The sequence below is a fragment of the Myxocyprinus asiaticus genome, chromosome 22, assembly GCF_019703515.2.
Source record: "Myxocyprinus asiaticus isolate MX2 ecotype Aquarium Trade chromosome 22, UBuf_Myxa_2, whole genome shotgun sequence".
NCBI lineage: Eukaryota > Metazoa > Chordata > Actinopteri > Cypriniformes > Catostomidae > Myxocyprinus > Myxocyprinus asiaticus.
Window position 1 is genome coordinate 27,237,902 of NC_059365.1, and position 16,919 is coordinate 27,254,820.

Here is a 16,919-nt window from a genome sequence, read left to right on the forward strand (position 1 = left end):
CATTGCAGCCAATTGAGCCTGACTCACTGAACATTCACTTGACTGGGGGGCCTGCGTAGCTCAGTGGTAAAGATGCTGGCTACCACTCCTGGAGTTTGCAAGTTCAAATCCCAGGGCTTGCTGAGTGACTCCAGCTAGGTCTCCTAAGCAACCAATTTGGCCTGGTTGCTAGGGAGGGTAGAGTCACACAGGGTAACCTCCATGTGATCATTATAATATGGTTTGCTCTTGGTGGGGCACATGGTGAGTTGTGCATAGATGCTGTGGTAGATGGCGTGGGCCTTCACATGCACTATGTCTCTGTGGTAATGCACACACCACATGATAAGATGCATGGGTTGACAGTCTCAGACATGGAGGCAGCTGAGAGTCACTACACCACCACAAGGACTTAGAGCAAATTGGGAATTGGACATTCCAAATTGGTAGAAAAAGGGGAGAAAAAAAAAACATTCACTTGACCATCTGAGGAAGCTAGGTGCCTTTTTTTGTTTCTTTTTGTGTTGGTTCCACCTAGCGGCTGGAGTTTGTTTTGTGGAATAACACTCCTTCAAGAAGCTTTTGCATCGACGGAGGGTCGCTTTTGCACTAAAGTTACCGGCCAGGTTGAGAATAGATGCTAAGGATGGCCGCAAAGTGTTTACTTGTTCCCAACAAGCAGTGTCCTTCATGAAGTCAATGGAATGAGTAAGTCATTGTGTGGCACTCGCTTTGCAGCCTAGTGGACCTGACTCACTGAACATTCAATTGACCGTCCGAGGAAACTGGGCACCTGTTTTGTTTCTTTTTGTGCTGGTTCCGCCTAGCGGCTGGAGTTTATGTAGCAACACTCCTTCGGGACAGTGTTGTGAATGAAACTGCACGTTCTTTGTGCTTATGCCTCCTATTTTCTGGAGTTTTTTGGTTTTTGTTTTGCAAGACATTGGAAAGATTAGGTCATCTGCTGCACTCATGAACTGCCGGAACATTCGTTTGACTGTCTGAGGAAACTGAAGTTTTTTTTTTTTTTTTGTGTGTGTGTGCTGGCTTCGCTAGAGGCTGGAGTTTGTTTTGTGGAGGAACACACCTTTGGGACCGTTATGCAGATGAATCCACACATTCTCTGTTTTATTCTGCCTATTGGCTGGAGATTGTTTTATAGATTTTCTTCTGTTATATAATTTTGTCTCACAAAATGTGTATAGAAACTATAGACTTGTGTATAGACTTGAGCAATCTGACAGCAAATTTGATGCGGGGGTTCTCGTCGGCGTACATGGACTGTTTGAGTTTAGAGGGATGGACACCAGTTGGCGCTGTCATGCATGGGGTTAATACACACATTTTTCTTTTTTCTGTTTGTTTGGTTTGGGGGGAAGTTCGAGGTTTGACTGTTGCACTAATGTTGGAATGTGGTCTTTATAATTTTATTATTGACACACAATCTATTTTTTCTCATATGTTAAAACGTCAAATGTTAATATGAGTGGATTGTCTCTCTGCACGTGGAATGTGAATGGGTTGGGGCACCCCATAAAAAGAAGGAAGGTTATTTCTTTTCTTAAACATAAGAAATATGATATAGTGTTTCTTCAAGAAATGCATCTTTCCCCATAGGAAGCTGAAAAATTTGGGAAGATATGAGGTGGACATGTTTTCTTTAGTGCTGGCTCAAGTAAGAGCAGGGGAGTCATTATATTGATTAGTAAACATCTACAATTCAAATGTCTCAAACAGAGTAAAGATAAACATTATTGTTTTAGCAGAAATTCAGTGGCAAAGGTTTATTTTGGCTAACATTTACACACCTAACGCAGATGATCAGGGATTTTTTATAGATCTTGAAGGGATGTTGCAAGCCGTTGGCACTCCTCATGATATAATATTAGGAGGAGACTTTAATCTATTGATGGACTCAGTCCTTGATCATAGTGAAGCAGAAGTGTGTAAGCCCCTTAGAACAACATTGACGCTTCACAGGATGTGTAAAAATCTTGGTCTTACAGATATTTGGAGACTTTTAAACCCATCTGGTAGGGACTATATCATTTTTTCATCAGTTCATAAGATTTATTCTAGAATAGATTTTTTTTATATATCTAAGTCCCTCATTTCATCTGATGTTGATCGCTCAATTGGAAACATCTTAAACTGTGTTCACACTGCCAGCAACTTTGTGCCTTGGTGTCGCTAGACTCTGTGATCTGTGTCACTAGTGGGCATTCCTACTGTTCGTTGCTGTAACGTTATTGGAGGACTGCATGTCTGGCAATAACGTTTAAAAATGTGATCACAGATGAGACATAATACTGGTTAAATTAAGATATCATTACAGTTTGACAAGGAATCATTTCTCTTGTCTCTAAAGTTGTACATTCTGCAGTGTAGAGTGTTTTATAAAATTTGCAGAATTGTTCAGTGTATTAAATCATTAATAAGACAATCAATCTATCATGAATGAATGAATCAAACTCACTCAGAATGCAGACCATTTCTGACACGCTTTTCCACACATCATTGTTTTATTATATCCATGCATGTGGTTACAGACAAATTATATAGAACAGTAAAAATCCCTCATGACGCTGAAACTTCTCCTCTGTCTTGCATGCACTCGTCCCCAGTCTGCCAGGAGACAGATGACGTGAGCTCTGCTGTCTTCACTTTCATTGGCAGTCGCTCGTGAATGTCACTTGTCATTTGCATAAAGTTTACATCTTCTCAACTTGTCGCTCTCCACGGCGATCTCTGTCGCCAACGGCCGCGGCAGCTCGTGTCGCCGGAAGTCACTGTGCTCTCATTGAAAATGAATAGGATCGTGTTGCTGTCTCGCGCGATGTCGCTGGCGGTGTGAATGTGGCTTTAGTCTAAGATCATGCCCTGGTGAGTTTAGAGGTGTTGCCACATATGGAGAAAAATAAATCATATAATTGGCGCTTTAAAGTATCCCTTTTGCAAAATCCTGATTTCCAACATATGTTAAAGGCTGAAATCAATGTTTATATGGAGACCAACTGGTCCTCTGTGGGCGTGGCTTGGGAGGCACTTAAGGTGGTTCTTAGGGATCGGATCATACAGTATGCCTCGTTCATCAAAAAATCCAAAGCAAGAGAACTCGTGGAGTTGGAAGGCAATATTAAAAGTGCCGAGGCAGAGCTGAAGCGGCAAATGTCATCTGATGGCCTCAGAGAATTGACCCGATTGAAATACAGATATAATACTATTTTGTCACGGAAGGTGGAGTTTTGGTTATTCAGGGCAAGACAGTCATACTTTGAGTCGGGGGACAAGGCAGGGAAGCTTTTGGCTAGTTATATAAAGCAGAGAGAGTCTTTTTCTACCATTCCCTCAGTGAAATCTGCTGGTGGTGAAATTTGTACCTCGGCCATTGATATTAATAATGCTTTTAAAAAATTCTATCTTGATCTCTATAGTTTGACGTCTTCGAATACTGATGAGGATATTAGAAACATTGTGGAACCATTAGATCTCCCTAAACTGATGACTGAGCAAAATAATTCTCTTGATTCTGAGATAACCTTGGAGGAGCTTGGTGAGGTAATTAAGGTCCTGCCTACAGGCAAGTCTCCGGGGCCAGATGGCTTTGCCGCTAAGTTTTTTAGATCTTATGCTACAGAATTGGCTCCACTTTTGTTTGAAGTTTATACGGAATCATTAAAGAATGGAAAGCTTTCGCCAACCATGACACAAGCCCAGATCAGTCTGATTCTTAAAAAAGACAAAGATCCAAGCGAGTGTAAGAGTTATCGTCCAATTTCCCTGATCCAGCTAGACGTTAAAATATTGTCAAAAATTTTGGCTAACCGATTAAGTAAAGGTATGATATCTCTTATAAATATAGATCAGGTGGGGCTTATTCGGGGCCGCAGCTCTTCTAATAACATTAGGCGTCTTATCAATATTATGTAGTCAATGGAGAATGATCAGACTCCGGTCGCGGCCATCTCACTTGACGCTGAAAAAGCATTTGATATGGTAGAATGGGATTATTTTTTTAAGATTTTGGAAATATACGGGTTCGGGAATACTTTTATTGGATGGATTGAGTTACTTTATAGACACCCGCTTGCGGTGGTACAAACAAATCGATTAATTTCAGATTATTTTACTCTGGATGGGGCACCCGGCAGGGTTGCCCTCTTTCCCCATTATTGTTCTGTCTTGCCCTGGAACCATTAGCAACCGCGATAAGAGGTGAAGATGATTTTAGAGGGGTGGTGGCGGGAGGTGTGGCCAATAAGCTTCTGCTTTACACAGATGATATTTTATATCATCTGCCTCCACAGAATTATTATTTCCTTTTCTAAGTTCTCAGGATACAGTATCAATTGGTCTAAATCCGAAGCTATGGCTCTGACAGCATACTGCCCAGTAACGGCTTTCCAGCCGGGCGCCTTCTAGTGGCCCAAACAGGGAATTAAGTATTTGGGCATTTTGTTCCCAGCAAATTTGTGTGATTTAGTTAGAGTTCATTTAGATCCCTTAATAAACAGGTTTTCGAGCAATGTGAGCAGGTGGGCTTCATTACATTTATCTATGATTGGGAAGGTTAATGTTATTAAAATGAATTGTATTCCAAAATTTAACTACCTGCTACAATCTCTCCCTGTAGATGTTCCCCTCTCTTATTTCAAGCAATTTGATAGCATAGCAAAGACCTTCATTTGGAATGGTAAACATCCTAGATTAAATTTTAATAAGTTACATAGGCCGATTGACAAAGGTGGGCTAGGCCTACCCAAGATTTTGTTTTATAGTTATGCATTCGGTTTCAGACATTTGGCTCATTGGTCCCTTTCACTTGAGAGAGCCCCTCCCTAGTTTTGTATTGAACATGAAGTTGTGCTCAAAAGTTTGCATATCCTGGCAGAAATTGTGAAATTTTGGCATTGATTTTGAAAATATGACTGATCATGCAAAAAAACTGTCTTTTATTTAAGGATAGTGATCATATGAAGCCATTTATTATCACATAGTTGTTTGGCTCCTTTTTATATCATAATGATAACAGAAATCACCCAAATGGCCCTGATCAAAAGTTTACATACCCTTGAATGTTTGGCCTTGTTACAGACACACAAGGTGACACACACACAGGTTTAAATGGCAATTAAAGGTTAATTTCCCACACCTGTGGCTTTTTAAATTGCAATTAGTGTCTGTGTATTAATAGTCAATGAGTTTGTTAGCTCTCACGTGGATGCACTGAGCAGGCTAGATACTGAGCCATGGGGAGCAGAAAAGAACTGTCAAAAGACCTGCGTAATAAGGTAATGGAACTTTATAAAGATGGAAAAGGATATAAAAAGTTATCCAAAGCCTTGAAAATGCCAGTCAGTACTGTTCAATCACTTATTAAGAAGTGGAAAATCCGGGGATCTCTTGATACAAAGCCAAGGTCAGGTAGACCAAGAAAGATTTCTGCCACAACTGCCAGAAGAATTGTTCGGGATACAAAGAAAAACCCACAGGTAACCTCAAGAGAAATACAGGCTGCTCTGGAAAAAGATGGTATGGTTGTTTCAAGGATCACAATATGATGATACTTGAACAAAAACGAGCTGCATTTTTGAGTTGCCAGAAAGAAGCCTTTACTGTGCCAATGCCACAAAAAAGCCCGGTTACAATATGCTTGACAACACCTTGACATGCCTCACAGCTTCTGGCACACTCTAATTTGGAGTGACGAGACCAAAATAGAGCTTTATGGTCACAGCCATAAGCGCTATGTTTGGAGAGGGGTCAACAAGGCCTATAGTGAAAAGAATACCATCCCCACTGTGAAGCATGGTGGTGGCTCACTGATGTTTTGGGGGGGTGTGAGCTCTAAAGGCATGGGGAATCTTGTGAAAATTGATGGCAATATGAATGTAGCATGTTATCAGAAAATACTGGCAGACAATTTGCATTCTTCTGCACGAAAGCTGCACATGGGACGCTCTTGGACTTTCCAGCATGACAATGACCCTAAGCACAAGGCCAAGTTGACCCTCCAGTGGTTACAGCATAAAAAGGTGAAGGTTCTGGAGTGGCCATCACAGTCTCCTGACCTTAATATCATCTAGCCACTCTGGGGAGATCTCAAACGTGCGGTTCATGCAAGACGACCAAAGACTTTGCATGACCTGGAGGCATTTTGCCAAGATGAATGGGCAGCTATACCACCTGCAAGAATTTGGGGACTCATAGACAACTATTACAAAAGACTGCATGCTGTCATTGATGCTAAAGGGGGCAATACACAGTATTGAGGACTAAGGGTATGCAGACTTTTGAACAGGGGTCATTTCATTTTTTTCATTGTTGCCATGTTTTGTTTTATGATTGTGCCATTCTGTTATAACCTACAGTTGAATATGAATCCCATAAGAAATAAAATAAATGAGTTTTGCCTGCTCACTCATGTTTTCTTTAAAAATGGTACATATATTACCAATTCTCCAAGGGTATGCAAACTTTTGAGCACAATTGTATGCTGTCATACCGCCCAGCCTTAATGCAATCTAATATCAAGAACATTTTCGAAGAAATTATGTGGGTTAAAAACGAGCTTAGCTTTATCGACAGCATTTTTTTGCATGCCTTCATTTACCACAGACAATAATATTAAGTCATCCCCCAGTTTGTAATAACAAACAAAAATAATTTACAGTAATGCATGTACAATGGGAGCCTGAGGGGCAATGCATTCTGTGGGGGTTAAAAGCGGAAATGTGAAGCTTGTATTTTTGTTTAAGCTTATTAATTTCGCTACAGAAATGTTATTGAGCTGGAAAGTTGTCTCAGTTGTCCTTGTAGCTTTGGAACTACTGTTGTTGGTGTATGAACTTCTGGTTTTGAGTTACCAGGAATTCTGTGGGTGTTTTTTCTCCATGTAAATGGTCCCTTTCTGGTATTCTTGTGCATATCTTTAAAAAATGACTGGTTTACCAGCCTCACGTGGTCATGGTTGAATTATTCTATATAACTTTGCACAGACTAGGTTAGTGATTTTATAACACTAATCTCATTAACATATAGGGCCCTATTTTAAGAGCACGAGCGCAGCCCTATGCAATGAGTCATAAGCGCAAAGTCAGAGGGGATGGCCATGAAGTTTGGTATTTTCGTGCTAGCATGTGCTAAGTCTAGGCGCAAATGGGTTTGGTGAAATTGCCTCTTTTTTGCATGAACTGCATTCTTGTTGTAAGTCAGGCATATTTTTATGACAGTGACATGCTTTTTTATACACATGAAAAATGTGGTTCAGGATTTATAGAGAATGTAAGTATTATTAATCATCTTCATCCACTGACACACAATGGATACTATTATCAATGATTGTATCGGCATGCACTTCTCTTCTACATTTTGATTTTGAAAAATGAATTTAATGAAACTCAAAAAAATTGAACCAAAATATTTCTAAATTCAAAATTCACTTCAAACTAAACTAAAAAAACTAATTTGACATTTTACTCTCTCCAGGTTCTTCCAGTGACTTAAAAATCACTCTATGACAACAGGTGGAAAAGAACCAATACAAATTAGATTGTAAATACAATTGTCAATATAAACATAATAATTGAAATATAGCTGCAAGCAGCAATTACATAGCCAAGTACCAGCATGACAACCATTGCAAAACACTGAACACAACCCAAACATCTCATAGAGCAAGCACAGGTCACATTGTCCAATGATGAATTTGAACCTATGTCTTTTTGTTTCACAGTTCAGTATGATATCCAATGCACCACACAGCCACAACTTTGTGTTTCAACAAAAGGAACTACCAAGCTTAGAGGAATCACAGTAGAGCACAGCTGTTATCATGATCAAATTTATATTCCTGTAACTTTTAAACAAAGATACAAATCAACATTTGATTGGGGAAAAGCGCAGCCTCCATTCAGTAAGCACAAAACAAAAATCTCCAGAACTACTCACATTTCTAATGCATGACTCTCTGATGATCAAACTGTGAATCTTCTGTTTGATATTTCATGGCTCTAACACTGGAACATACTATGCTAAAAAGTTTTTTTTACAGCCAAGCAAAACAGTCAATGTGATCAACTTTGTTTTCATGTATATTTTCAACAGAGATTAAATTCAGAATTTCATTGTAGAACAGCCCAGCAACCTTTCATTAAGCACAATACAAAAATCACCAGAACTACAGAATGACTTGCAGAGATGGGTATTCGAACCCATGACCTCTTGAACAATAAACCAGTGCTTCAAAACACTGAGCCATTCAACTGACATGCCTATGGAGAGGCAAAGAGACTTTCTGTTAAAGTCAGTTAAAGTTAAAGTCAGCACTCAAGTTTAGGTTATCTTTTGAACTGTAGGTGGCATTATCTCAAACTAAAGTATCATCAGGACATGATGTCGATGATGCATACCAATTTTTTTTGAAATCTGACAATGTATTTAAAAGATATATCATTTTTTTTTTATATATATATATATCTCTCAATATGGTGGAGAGGCAGTATGGCTGATATGGGAAAAACTGGTATAGTTGAAATCCGCATGACCTAAGGAATCCACAGGCACCTCATGATTTTAGGACATATGGTTTAAAAGTTATGGGCAACATTTTTTTTTTCACAATTCTTGACCCATAGGTGGCGCTGTCACGAAACTCTCCATATGCCCACAGACCATGGTCCTCATCAGGCATCGTTTTGATAGGACACATCGTTGCCGAGATACAGCCTCAAATCCGTTTTCACAGCCACCTTGTTAAATATGTGTTTGCATAACTTTTAAAAAAAGTCAAATATCAAACTTCTGTTTAATTCATTCGGTGTGGCTCAGTCTGGAGATTATTTTAAGCCATTTTGTGTGCAAATCAGGCAAAGTTTGAAGGAGCAGAAATGAAAAAATGATGAATGACATAATCCAAGATGGCAGCCACTGTAATGGCAGAGTATTAATGTAAGGTGTCCTGTGGAATCATCAAGAGGAGAGTAATCAGACAAAACCAGAATTGTGTCTTTAGGACAAACAGTTTAAAAGATACGCCCAAAAGAAAAGTGAATTTTTGACATGGTGGTGTCGCTGTAGAGTATGCTTTAGAGACCCCAAATTTTGTATGGGGGCTATTCATGACCACTCCTATCAGTGTGCCAAATTTCATCATTTTCCTGTGTACGGTTCCATGGGCTGCAGTAGACTCCCATTGGGGAGGAATAATAATAATAAATATAGCTGCAATGGTCGGGGCCAAGCCCTAAAGCCATTCTGTAAGCACATGGTAAAGAGCTCTGGCTTAACAGAGTCACAACGTTTATACCAGCTGAAGCGGGTATTGAACTGGAGTACACCCAGTCCTTTGAACTGAAGCCCAGAGCTCTAACTGCTGTGCCTCACAATCGACAAGTCTGATGTCAAAGAGGCATTTTTGTGGGCCTGGGTAGCTCAGCAAGTATTGACGCTGACTACCACCCCTGGAGTTGTGAGTTCAAATCCAGGGTTTTCTGAGTGACTCCAGCCAGATATCCTAAGCAACCGGTTGCTAGGGAGGGTAGAGTCACACGGGGTAACCTCCTTGTGATCGCTATAATGTGGTTCGCTCTCTGTGGGGCGCGTGGTTAGTTGTGCGTAGATGCTGTGGTGGATGGCGTGGGCCTTCACACACACTGCGTCTCTGTGGTAATGCGCTCAAAGAGCCACATGATAAGATGCGTGGGTTGATGGTCTCAGAGGCGGAGGCAGCTGAGATTAATCCTCCGCCACCTGGATTGAGGCGAGTCACTATGCCACCATGAGGACTTAGAGCAAATTGGGAATTGGACATTCCAAATTGGGAGAAAAAGGGGAGAAAATCATGGGATAACCTCCTCGTGGTCGCGATTAGGGGTTCTTGCTCTCAGTGAGGTTCGTGGTAAGTTGTGCGTGGATCGCAGAGAGTAGCATGAGCCTCCATGTGCTGTGTGACTCCGCGGTGTCATGCACAGTGAGCCATGAGATAAGATGTGTGGATTGACTGTCTCAGAAGCGGAGGCAACTGAGACTTGTCCTCTGCCACCCGGATTGAGGTGAGTAACTGCGCAACCACAAGGACCTACTAAGTAGTGGGAATTGGGCAGTCCAAATTGGCAGAAAAGGGGATAAAAAAAAAATAAAATAAAAGAGTCATTCTTGGTTGAGAGTATATAACTATTTCTGAGAAAATCGTTACAGCTTAGTTTTTTTTTTTTTTTTAAATTGAAGCAGGGATTATGCAATAAAGTACAGCTGCATTGTAGTAAGAACAATATGAAAACTCAGATATCAACAGAAGTACAAATTTCAAAACTGTTCTTTGCTGGACTCAAACTCACAACATTTTAACCTGCATGCCAGTATGTTAACCACTTGACCATTAAGTTGACACTGCTCAAGAGTGCCAAATAGATATTGCAAGCTGAGAGAAGCAGGCTGTAAATAAAAAAATATATAATCAAATAAATACATTTAGAAATGTATTTGTGCCAATTTTGGAAGACTTAGAATAAGGAAGTAATGATGCAATAAAAGTTGTTTAAATTGACTTAGCATTTGACCACTATGTGGTGCTGCCTCCAAATTGCTTAGGTACCCTCAGGTCATGATGTCAAAGACCCCTTCCAATTTTCATTAAAATCGGACAAAGCGTTTAAAATATACATTACTTTTTCATAAATGGCTGGTTATATGGCTGATGTTGGAAAATTTGACAGAATATTTTGTATTAATTGAAGCAGGAATTATGCAATAAAGTACAGTCTGCATTGTAGTAAGTACATATGAAGACTCAGAGATCAACAGAAATACAAATTTGAAAACTACTTGTTTCTGGACTCAAACTCACAACCTTTTGACTTATGTTCCAATGCATTAACCATGGGGCCATTCAGTTGACACAGCTCTAAGTGCCAAAGATACATTACAAGCTAAGAGCAGAAGGTTTTAAATAAAAAAATAAATAATAATAAATACATTTAGAAATGTATCTCTTCTAATTTCAGAAGAATTAGAATAATTCTTAATTATAGAATTAAATTTACTAAGCATTTTGACCACTATTTGGCACTGTCTCCAAACTGCTTAGGTACCCTCAGGACATGATGTCAAATACCCCTTCCAATTTTCATTCAAATCAGAAAAAGCATTTTAAATATACATTACTTTTCATAAAATTCAAAATGGCGGAGAGGTTAGATGGCTGATATTGGAAAAATATAGTTGAAATCCTCATGACAAAGAATCCAAAGGCACAAAACTCATAATTTTAGGACAAACAGTTCAAAAGTTACGGACAAAAAAGACATTTGTTGACCTATAGGAGGCGCCGTCACCAAACTTCGCAGGTTACCTTGGATCATGGTCCTGATGAAGCATACCAAATTTGGTTTCGATAGGACAAAGCATTTCCGAGATTCAGCCTCAAGTCCATTTTCACATTAACCTCGTTAACTTCACATTAACGTTAGCTGGGCTAACAGCCACCAAGAAACAGACTAAGCTAAGAAGTCTTTTTACAGACATGCACAGCAGTCGCCAATAAAATGTCATATTTATTTGACTTTTCATCAAATATCAAACTCAAAATTGACTGGGGAAAAGCACAGCAACAATTTAGGAAGCACAAAATGAAAATCTCCAGAACTACAGACATTTCTAATGCATGATTTACTAAGGATTGAACCCACTACACTTGAATTATAGTCAAGAACCTTACACAGTGTGCCACTTAGCCTAGCCATGGTAAAGAGACATGCCGATTTTAGATTCAGCTCACAAGTGTGGGCTATTGTTTTAGCAATAGGTGGCACTGTCTCCAAACAGTTCAGGTATACTCAGGATATGTTGTCGATAATGCATAACAATTTTCTTTTAAATTCAACAATGCATTCAAAAGATATATAAAAGTTTTTAACTAAACATATATATCAGATGAACAATAATAATAATAATTTTTTATTTTTTTTTACAGTCAAGTGGATTTGAATTCAAGCAGGAATTATGCAAGCAGGAATTATGCAGTGTAGTCCAGCCTACATAGTACTAAGCATAACAGGAAGACTCAGAGTTCAACAGAAGCACAATTTTTAAAACCATACTTTGCTGGATTTGAACTCATAATCATTTAAGCCATAACCCAATGTTTTAACCACTGGGCCACCCTGTTGACACAATGCCAAAGACACCTTGCAAGCCAAGATTACAAAAGGATAGCCGAGAATACCTTGATTTTTAATGCTAAGTGGTTTTGAATTCAAGCAGGAATTCAAAATCAAATTATACAATATAGGACAGTCTACATAGTTTCAAGCTTAACATGGAGACAAAGAGGTCAACAGAAGTACAAAACATTGTAAATCATTCTTTGCTGGACTTAAACTCACAACCTTTAGAGCCAGAATCCAACAATCTAACCTGTGTGCCACACAGTTGCCACATCCCAGCCATGGCAAAGAGACATGCCGAGTTTAGAGTCAACACACAAGCATGGATTATCTTTTTAACTATAGGTAGCGCTGTCTCTAAACTGTTCAGGTATCATCAGGACATGATTTTGATGATGCATACCAATTTTTCCAATTCATACCAACAATAATTTCAATAGACATTTCACTTCAATATATATCAGAAGAACAATGATAAGATGATGAACAAAAATATACCTACAAGAAGAAACAATCTGTGATAAACTCTTATTCAAGTAGCACAACACAAAGACCTCTAGAACACTCTCAAACCCAAGACCCTTGCATCTATAAACCAGTGCTTTAACACACTGAGTTTGGGTTATCTTTTGAACTATAGGTGGCGCTGTTTCTAAACTGCTGAAGTAGCATTAGGACATGATGTCGATTTGGCATACCAATTTTCTTTGAAATCCAACAATGTATTAAAAAGATATATAATTTTTTAATGCATTTCAAAATGGTGGAGAGTCAGTATGGCAGATATGGGAAAAACTGATATGACCCAAGGAATCCACAGACACCAATCCCACCCAATTTTTGGACATACAGTTAAAAAGTTATGGGCAAAAACAGCAATTTTCCGATTTCTTGACCTATAGGTGGCACTGCAACCAACCTTTACATGTGCCCTCAGATCATGGGCCTCATGAAGCATACCGAGTTTCATTTCGAGAAGACAAACCATTGCGGAGATATAGCCTCATATTTACATCAACCTCATTCATTTTGCAATGCCGTAACTTTTAAACAAAGGCAAAAATCAAAATGCTTATGTATTCAATCTGTGTGGCTCCATCTGGAGAGTATTTTGAGACCTTGCTTTGCAGAATTGGGTAATGTTTGAAGGAATAGTAGTGAAAAAACAATAAACATCATAATCCAAGATGGCGGCTACTTTAATGGGAGGAATTCTAATGTGTAGGGGTCCATTTGAATAATCAGGAGGAGAGTAATCAGATGCAAAAATAATTTTAAAGTCAAACACAGTATGCAATGTTTCTCAATCCTCAATCTCAGAAATAATTTTTTTTCTAGACCAAACGGTTCAAAAGATACACACAAATGAAAAGTAAATTTTTGACATGGTGGTGGCACTATAGAGTATGTCCGAGAGACCCCAAATTTGTTAAGGTGGCTATTCATGATCACCACTATCAGTGTGCCAATTGTCATCATTTTCCTATGTACGGTTCATAGGGCTGCCATAGACTCCCAGCCAGAATAATAATAATAATAATACTAAAGGATACAATAGGTGCCTAAGCACCTTCGGTGCTTGGCCCTTAATAATAATGATAATACTAACGAAAACAATCAAATAAACCATGATCTTAAGATAGTTTAACACAAATCTCATAAATATTTGTTTCATAAAATGGCTATAACAATGATCGTTATATTATGTCCATGATCGTCATGGACATAATTTAATGTTTCACTATATTTTCAGAGTTTGGACATGAACTTTATTAGCACCCGTTGGTGGAATCTCCAAACTGCAAATGAAGGAACTAATTTTAGAATTTGCACTGAAAACAGACATGTTTTTAAACTTTCTGAGTGCATAGGTTAGGTCTTAGACCTATTTCTCAGGAAAATAACAAATTGCACTTTGCGCCACTTCATTAACATACGATGCACCCACAGATAGCGCAAACACTCCCACTCAAGGCAACTTGCGTTTTGCACTGGCATGAAAATTGTGCTTAGAATTAGCTCTCTCACAAAAATGTTATAAGACGTAGCGCACTGTCTTTGCACGTAGCGCTGCACTTTGTGCACTCACGAAAACAGAACCCATAATGTTTAAAGAGTTAGTTCACCCAAACATTCTCTCATCATTAATTCACCCTCATGCCATCCCAGATGTGTATGACTTCCTTCTACAGAACACAAACAAAGATTTTTAGAAGAAAATCTCAGCTCTGTAGGTCCATACAGTGCAGGTGAATGGTGATCAGGCCTTTGCTCCACAAAGGAGGTAAAGTCAGCATAAAAATAATCCATCAGACTCAAGTTGTTTAATCAATGTCTTCTGAAGCGGTCCAGTTGGTTTTGGGTGAGACCAGACCAAAGTGTAACTCTTTTTTCACTGTACATCTTGACAGCAGTCTCCTTGGCAATCATGATTTCAAGCGTGACTACACTTCCTAGTGCTTGACACATGCACAGTGCGCTAGATAGCGCTATAGGAAGTGTAATCGAGCTTGAAATCATGATCGCTAGCAGAAGAAAGAAAGTTATACACATCAGGAATGGCATGAGGATGAGTAAATGATGAGAGCATTTTCATTTTGGGTGAGCTATCCTTTAAGTCTTGGCTATACTTAAATAAAAATAGATGGGAGACTTGGGCTAGTTGTCACATGGTAAAGTTGTTACAAGGGCTATATCTCCATAACAATTCGATTAAGAGACAAAAGTCCTTTTTGTGCAGATGCTTTTTTTCTTTCTAGCAGAAGTTTTGTATGTCGGTTTCAAGCATTAAGTTCAAAATGTCTTAAATTGGAATTATGTTTGTTAATTCTATCTTAGAAAGTAAATTTTCACTATCATTATATTTTTTGTTATAACTTTTGGCTATCATTATGAAATCATACTGGCATACATTACGGCAAGGGTCAACTGCTGTATATTTTGAATGCAAAATTTTACCATAAAGTTTCAAAGTGCATCCTGTCTCATTTTTGTTGCAGCAGGTTGTCAATGTGTTTTAAATATCATACATTTATACAATTTAAACTATAATATTTGTTGACCAAAACAATTGATTTGATATTTTTTTATGTTTATGATGAATGAATGAATTGTTTATGCCTCATAACTGGTTTAGTTTTTAGATTTTGCTGAAAGCCTGTAATCATAACCCCACTCATAAAGCACTTTTTTGTTTTTTTGCACAATTCTGTCTTTTTCTCAGCGGTGCACCACCCCTGATCATGTTGTTTTCCAGAATTTAGACCTGCACAGTTCTACATCATAGAAAATTTTTCGGTATTCTAGTGGGAAATTCAAATAGTTTACATGCCATTACTGTGGGAGTAGCCTAGTGACGTGGTTGCTGTGCAAATGAGCTGCGTGAGTCCGGGCCCTGTGATACCGCTTGGTGAGAGATGATGGCATTAGGAATATGAGCTGGTGATGGGATTATAGAAAATGAGATTTTCCTGTGAATTTTGCTTTGTTTATCTAGCCATTAATCTTAACCACAAATATGTATGTGTAAATTAAAAGACAAAATGTTCCTTTATGAGTTTGTCCAAGTTACAATGTGTTGTACTTCATCAGAAGAAAGACACATTGCCTGCATTGGGAAAAAGTATGCTGAAAGATGGAACAGACCCAGCCCCCAAAGTAGGGGGAAAGACTCGCAAAGGGAAAAGCAGTCCAGCTAATATGGAGCACTCTGTCTCAAACAAAATAGGTACTGACCCAGCTTGTACTTCAAGGTGAAGTGTGTAATTTCAATGTTTATATATATATATATATATACACACAGTACTGTACAAAAGTCTTAGGCACATAAGATGTTTCACTAAAGCATTTGTCTTAAGATGGTTATTTATATCATCAGCTTTAGTGTGTCAATAGGAAATATAAATGTTAGACTCCCAAACATTACTTTTGGAAATAGAAAAGATTAGAATAGAAGAACAGGGAGCCCTGCAACAGATGTCATGGCCCCCACAAAGCCCCCCACTGAACATCGTGTCAGTCTGAGATTACATAAAAAGACAGAAGCAATTAAGCCTAAATAGATAGATGAACTGTGGCGAATTCTGCTTGGAACATCCTATCTCCCAACAACCAAGAAAAACAGTGTCCAGGTGTACCTAGGAGAATTGGTGCTGTTGTTGGTGCTGACCACAAGGCAAAGGTGGTCACACCAAATATTGATTTAGCTTTTTTATGTTTACTGGACTTTGTATGATGTTAATTGATAAATTAAAAATATATATGTCATTATTTTTGAAGACATCTTCACTATGCAACATTTTTCACAAGTGCCTAAAACTTTTGCACAGTACTGTATATTGAGTTCCCTGAAAAGTGTAAACACCATAGCTCTTATCGAACCATGGCTCTGTTTGAGCATCTTAACCAGCCCGACAGAGAAATATTGAGTTTGCGGAAGGACTAGCATATTATCACTTGGAACATCATACTATCACTCTTACTATTTCTGTAGTATATAGATCAGGGTACAACCTGCAAATATTATGGCCTAATTTTTTACATTTTAAAAAGGCTTGGAAAAGTCATGGAAATTTGTTAAATCCTAGAAAGTCATGGACATTTGCAGTTATGCTCTCTTCTAAAGTATTTCATTGGCTAAAAATGTTGAAATATGGAAAGTAATTGGTCAAAAAGTGTGGGAACCGTGACACATATGGCAGAAATAGTTAGAGTAGTATGGTAGTATGCCTTTCCGAACATAGTAATAAAGTAATTTTGCAATTTAATTTGGTGATG

General features: G+C 38.5%; 1 protein-coding gene across 4 annotated transcripts in view; it reads left to right on the plus strand.

Annotated features, from left to right (window-relative positions):
- LOC127412590 (BCL-6 corepressor-like protein 1) overlaps positions 1-16,919 on the plus strand; it is a 46,490-nt gene that overhangs the window by 14,356 nt on the left and 15,215 nt on the right. For 3 of the 4 annotated variants that reach the window (XM_051649062.1, XM_051649065.1, XM_051649063.1), the window contains exon 4: positions 15,735-15,870. In XM_051649062.1, coding sequence (XP_051505022.1) covers positions 15,735-15,870 — 136 coding nt within the window. The remainder of the gene's footprint in view (positions 1-15,734; positions 15,871-16,919) is intronic. The other variant, XM_051649064.1, reaches the window with a different exon arrangement.